General features: G+C 42.4%; 1 protein-coding gene across 1 annotated transcript in view; it reads right to left on the reverse strand.

The window, feature by feature from the left end:
• CLEC2D (C-type lectin domain family 2 member D) overlaps positions 1-4,696 on the reverse strand; it is a gene marked incomplete at both ends in the record, with an annotated part of 41,851 nt that extends 37,155 nt beyond the window's left edge. Inside the window, 2 exons of the mRNA XM_084256068.1 lie at positions 1,227-1,325; positions 4,645-4,696. Of these exons, the coding sequence (XP_084112194.1) occupies positions 1,227-1,325; positions 4,645-4,696 (151 nt within the window). The remainder of the gene's footprint in view (positions 1-1,226; positions 1,326-4,644) is intronic.
• Positions 4,697-6,000: the final 1,304 nt, after the last annotated feature.

A 6,000-nucleotide genomic window follows, 5' to 3' on the forward strand; every position in this document is an offset into this window, starting at 1 on the left:
AAATGGATAATAGTGGGTGGCAGATCACAACAGAACTTCGACTCCAATATAACAGGTTAATTTTTAAATGTCAGTATCTACAATGTGTTGGATATTTACATCTTTTGCAACTATTTAAACCTCTGACAAAAGATGTTAGATGATAACACAAAACTTGGTCAATGGATATTTAGTTTTCTAAAATGTTTAGGTCATATTCTAGAGTTGCAGGAATAAAAAGCTTTGGAAGATCACTAATGAAATCAGAATACACGTATCAGTGACTTAGTAATATTGATAAATCATTTCTTCCTGAATAAGTGTTTCAAGAAATGCTAAGCACCTATTGCCTCTATATACATTGGGATTTTTGTTAAGCACGCAGTACTCCTATACTTCTGTGCACTGTCATTCTGCATAAGTACATGTCAGAAACTCAGAGATTTGACCTGAGTGAAATAATAAAATGCAAACCTGAATGGGACATGTCAGGAAATAGCTTCATAGATGAAACACCTTAACTCACAGCCTTTCTTTCATCAGGGCTGGCATCTACATTCTTCCCATTGGCTCAGGAGAAAATCCTTAGAGTTGTCTTTAACTTTTTCTCCTCTTAAAACTTCATATCAAATCTAATATGGAATACTGTTGTCTCACCTTTCAAAATATCCAGAATCTGACCGCCCTGGTCCACCTCCATTGTCAACCTCAGGTCTAAGCTATCATCATCTCTTACCTAGATTTCCGCAAGATTGCCCTGAACGGTTGTGCTGATTCTACCCTGTCTTGTAATACCCTGTAGGGTAAATGGTTTTTCAGGTTTTTCTGCCCTCCCACCATTAGGATTGCCCTGCCTGATGGGGTACCTGCAGCAGTTAAATTGTTGCAAGCTGTCTTATTTACTTCTGTGGGCCATGGGAGGAGTATTGAGATAGTCACAGAGAGAAGCAAGAGAGTGGCAGGAGAGAAAGGAGGAGAAAGAAAGCTAGAAGTGAGAGAGAGAAGCCCAGAGTGAAGACTTGCTGGGGGCTTGGAGGCCTGAAGGCTCTTGCTCCCCCTCTCCCCCGCATGCAGGCCTGCCGTGTACCTGTTTGCCACACTACATGTAAAGCTCAATAAACGCCTGAGAAAGCCACCAAGGGCCCCAGGACTTCTCCTTTATCCTGTCTGCCAGATCATAGATAACCTGCACTATGGCCATCCTGCCACTACATAACATAATAAGGTTTGGGGAACAAGCAACTTACCTGCCAAAAGAACAGAAAGTACAATCACTGCAGTTAGAAGTACAACACAGATGACACTGATGGCAGAGGTTAGCTGCTTACTTTGACAACATCTTTCACCTATAGAATACAAATGTCATAATTATAATCTCATGAAGGCCTTACAAAGAAAACTTAAATTTACCAGAGAAGCATTCTCTAAGGTCTGTGCCTCAATTTTCTTATTGCCAACTCCTTTCACAAATGGTCCTGCTTCAGACCTCTCCTGTCTCGCCCACTGCTCCCCTCAGTAGCGTATTTCAGTCCTTCTGCCTGCTCTGTTCCCCGCTCTGTCTCTGGTGAATTCTCTCACCCTCCCGCGCCTCTGGCCTATACCCTAGTGCTTATATAAATAAACTTTTTTAAAAGTCTTTTAAAAAAAAATAAAAAAATTATTTAAAAAATAAAAAAAAAAAAATTGTCCTGCTTCATAAATGTTGTCCATAGTCTCCAGAGGGCAGAGATAAGAGGAACTGAATTATTTCCCCCTACAAACTTCTTCCACTGGTTGGAAGAATTATTTAAGAGAAAGCGAGAAACAAAATGCATAGAAATGAGGGTTAAAAAAGAAACATACAATTAATCCAGATGTACCTCCAGAATGAAGAGATCTGGTTAGAAGTACTAAGTGAAGCTTTCGAAAATAAATCAGTGGCATTCATCATATTAACAGAATTAAAGAAAGTACATGATCATCTCAGTAATAGCAGAAAAAGCCTGTGAAAATTTAACATTCATCCATAACAATTCCTAAAAACTAGGAACAGAAAGACTTTCCTACATCGCTTCTCGGCCTTTTGGCTAAGATCAAGTGTAGAAAGACTTTCCTACACCTGATAAAAGCCATCAGCAGAAAAGGCACAGCTGGTAGTGAAGAGCAAACTCTTTCCTCCACAGATCAGAAACCAGGCAGGGATGTGGTCCCCCAATCCAATTAAACAGTTTGCTGAATATCCCACTAATAGCCATGGGCAAGAAAAAGAAATAAAAGGAAAAGAGAGTGGAAAGAAATAAAAGTGTTTCTAGAAGAGATGTCAGTTCATCATGTTGTAGAGCAGCCCTGATACAAAACAGGGTGCCTGACTGTGGGTCCTCACCCGCGCGCTTAAAAGGACTTATCCATGCTCTACTGCAGGCACACGTGAAAGGTTAATAAAAGGTTTATTTACAAGGGAAGGGGAAATGAGGAAATGTACAGCTCTGGGAGAAAAGTGGGAGACAAAGTTTTAAATGAGTCCTACCCGATCAGCCGATCAGGAATCCCAAAATGGCGCTCTCAGAGTTGGCCGCCAGCCTGGAGCGGTGAAGCCAGGAGGCGAGCGATCGCGAGCCAGAGAGAGAGCCCAAGGCCCATGTGTTTGGTTTTTATATCCAACCTGGCTGCCCAACTCCACCCTCAGGTCCCAGCCACCCTCCCTTTGGTGGTGATGGGATTTGTCTTTCCCAATGTCTTGATGGCTTTAGTCTGGAGTGGGGGTGGGGTCCACAAAGCCTATATGGGATTAACTCAGGACATCATTTCCCCCTAACACCAGCAGTTCCCTGATGATGCAAATGAAGCCTAAGCTCTGTTTTTGAAAAGACCTGTGAACCTGTATTTCTAAATCATACACAGTATTGTAAGTCAGCATTACCTCAACACAAAAATAAAATCAGACAAATCTGTCACAGAAAACAAGCTCCTGTGGACTCTCTTTCAAACATTACAAATTTTCCTCACTTCATCTCCATGACTATCTTCACAGTAACAGGGAGACTTAGCTTCAGTTGTAGTCAGGGAATCAGAAAAGTAGGGTTGCACTAGATTAGGAGGAGACGATGATGTCTGGATTTGGCTCAACCTTTGTTCTCTCTGGTTCTACACTACAGCAGAGCTGTCTTAAAAACCCTGAACTCATGACTTTTGGAATGCTAGAAGGGTGACATGAGCATCTTCCCTTATGTCTCCCCAATAAATATGCCCCTCTTATTCATCTACCAAAAGCCCCCCTTCTTTGCTTTTGTATTTTCCTATATTTCACATCCTCCATTGCATCAAGCTCTATTTCCTCTTTCTCTTCCCCTTTCTAATTCTGTGTCCCTGCTAGCACCCCTCCATGTTTCTGTTTCTCTCACATTAAAGCACAACACGCTCTGAATATAATCATCTTCAATTTTCTAGTTGGAAAAATCAGTATTAGGAATTATCTCCCAGAAGAACAAAGAAATGGACCATATTACTAGCCTGATTTAAATTTTACAGTGAGAGTCCAAAGAGTTGAGCTACTTTACAAAACACTCTTGGGATTTCAAAACAGCTTTTGCAATGTGTACCTATTCTGATTGGTCAAATAGTTCAGTTTTGTAAACTCTGGACTTAACAACATAATTGCAAATATTAAAATTCCTTTTTAATTAAATATGAGTCTTGTTTGACCAAGTAAAACAATCAAATTCAGGGGAAGGGGAAAAAGAAATGTAACAGGGTGGTCCCCAGGAAAGGGGGAAGTTCCAGGTTCCTTGCCCCACCCAAGGGAGGGTGGAGCTGAGCAGGGAGAGGAAAAGCTGCAGAAGAGACTGAGGAAGGAAGGAGCAGGGTTTGGGCTGCCCCTCTCCCTGTCCTATAACAGAAAGAAGAAAAAATATATATATACATGCATATGTGTGTATATATATTTTTTTTTAATATGAAAAAGCAAAAGATAAAGTTTCAGTAAAATGTATCCTAACTGCTAGACTGAGGTACAAACACACTTTATGTTCTTCCTCTTTTCTCATCAAATTTTCTATAAACTAAAAATGCTTAAGAATTTGCTGTTGAGAGCAGTCTCCCACAGTCTCCCACCCCCACACCCCTACATCTGTTTATAAATTACAAAGGATGTATACACCAAAAATACAGTTGTTGCATACACCTTCTGTTGGTGTGTGTGTGTGTGTGTGTGTGTGTCGCTGGAGTTCAAGTTTGCCAACCTTCTGGGATATAAATGACCTGTTATTTAACATCATAATGTGACTTGCTAAGGTACAAATTGCCAGGAATGTGGGGAAAACAGGAGGATTAACAATATAAACACAAAGCATTTCCCCTTTATCCTCTTGTAATCCATTTACTGTTTATAAATCCTGCCCCAGAAATGTGTAAGTACGTACACAGCAATATCATAAACAACAATATAATAATTGGTATAAAAATGACATCCCAAATCTCTCCTGCACCAATATTCCCTCAGGACAAATCTCCTGCTAAGGAGAATGACAATGAGGTGCTGAAATGCAGCTTCCCTAAGACTCCTGAAATGAGGCTTCCTTAAGGAGTCCCATCAGAAAGAAACCTTCCCCTTCTCTCTCTCTCTCTCTCTCTCTCTCTCTCTCTCTCTTTTTGTTGTTGTTGTTGTAAATTTTATGACTCATACCTTACCTGATCCTCCTGGGTCTCTGTCATTTCTGAAGGTAGCATCTTGGTTCGCCATTTCCAGCATAGAATGCAAAGACTTTGCCATTCTGTTTGCAGGAGCGCTGTTAAGCAGGGACTGGAAGACAAAAGTATGGACGAATTTTGAATACCTCCTAGAACACAGCCGCCATTTTCAAGATGAAAGGATGGCTCTGCTGGGTTGAGATCTGTGGACCTGAGGTATGCTGAAGCAGTCTGTGTTCCTGCAACTTAACCCCTCCCGAGGCAGGATCTCTTAGGGGGAGGAGTCTCTTTTGTTGACTTCAGGAACCAAAGTAAAAGTGAAACTGAAGTTTCTGCAAATCAAACTGATCAGAGCACACATAGGCCCATAGTTAGGCCCATCACTGACCCAGTGCCCAGCGGCCCCAGGCACCAGAGATAAGCTAAACTAGAGATAAGCTGACAGCAGTAAATACTCCAGCAGACCCTCCTAGCAGGAGAGATCCCTGCTCCTGGCACTAAATCCTAGCACAGCCCCTCCAGGCAGAAGGGACCACGCCTACCTCTGCCCTCATGCACTAAAAAACTCCACAGTAGCCTAACCCCAAGAAGACCTGCACTCCCATTCTGCAGCCCAATTCTTGGCCTGCAGAGAGTTGTCAACTCAGGACTTTCAATAAAGCCCACTTCTGTCAGATACTCTTGGCCTCCTTTCTTTTCTAACACAAACATTTATAGGAAATCGGTCCTTAAGTTTGTTAACCTCAGGATGAGGATCAGCATGAGATCCCTCAAATGTGCAGATAGACATCAAAGCAAACTCTGGACATTCTGCGCCAATGTTCATCACTCTCTCCTCCCCCTCCCTTTTTACCCCCCCAAACTCACCCTGCTACACACACACACAAACACACACACACACACAAGTGTCCAGGGGGACTTTTGAATAAAAGCCTAAAGTAACTGACCATGAAGATGTGTTTCTTACTTCTGTGGTTCTAGCACTTTAATATGAGGACAAGTCACCTAGAGATCTTGTTAAACTGTGGGCTGAAATTCACTGGGCCTGGGTGTCAGCAGAGGCCGGACATCTCTAACATCTCCCAGACAAAGCACATGTTTCAGGGGTTGAACCTTCCCACGTTCAGCAACTAGTTAGTAAAAAGCGCATCCCCATCTCCTTGGGAGAGTCCTGTCCCATGGCTAGAGGTGGGAGACCAGGATTATGAAGGGAAGGTTGGTTTGTGTAGTAAGAAAGGGGGTGCCATAGCATTAGGGATTCCTGAGTGGGTTTTAGGGGGAAAGGATGTCCTGAGCAAACACCATACAAGTTTTGGGGACACCACCTCCACTCCAGACCAAAGCCATTAAGACACT

The sequence above is a fragment of the Talpa europaea genome (assembly GCF_964194135.1).
Source record: "Talpa europaea genome assembly, chromosome: 15".
Taxonomy (NCBI): domain Eukaryota; kingdom Metazoa; phylum Chordata; class Mammalia; order Eulipotyphla; family Talpidae; genus Talpa; species Talpa europaea.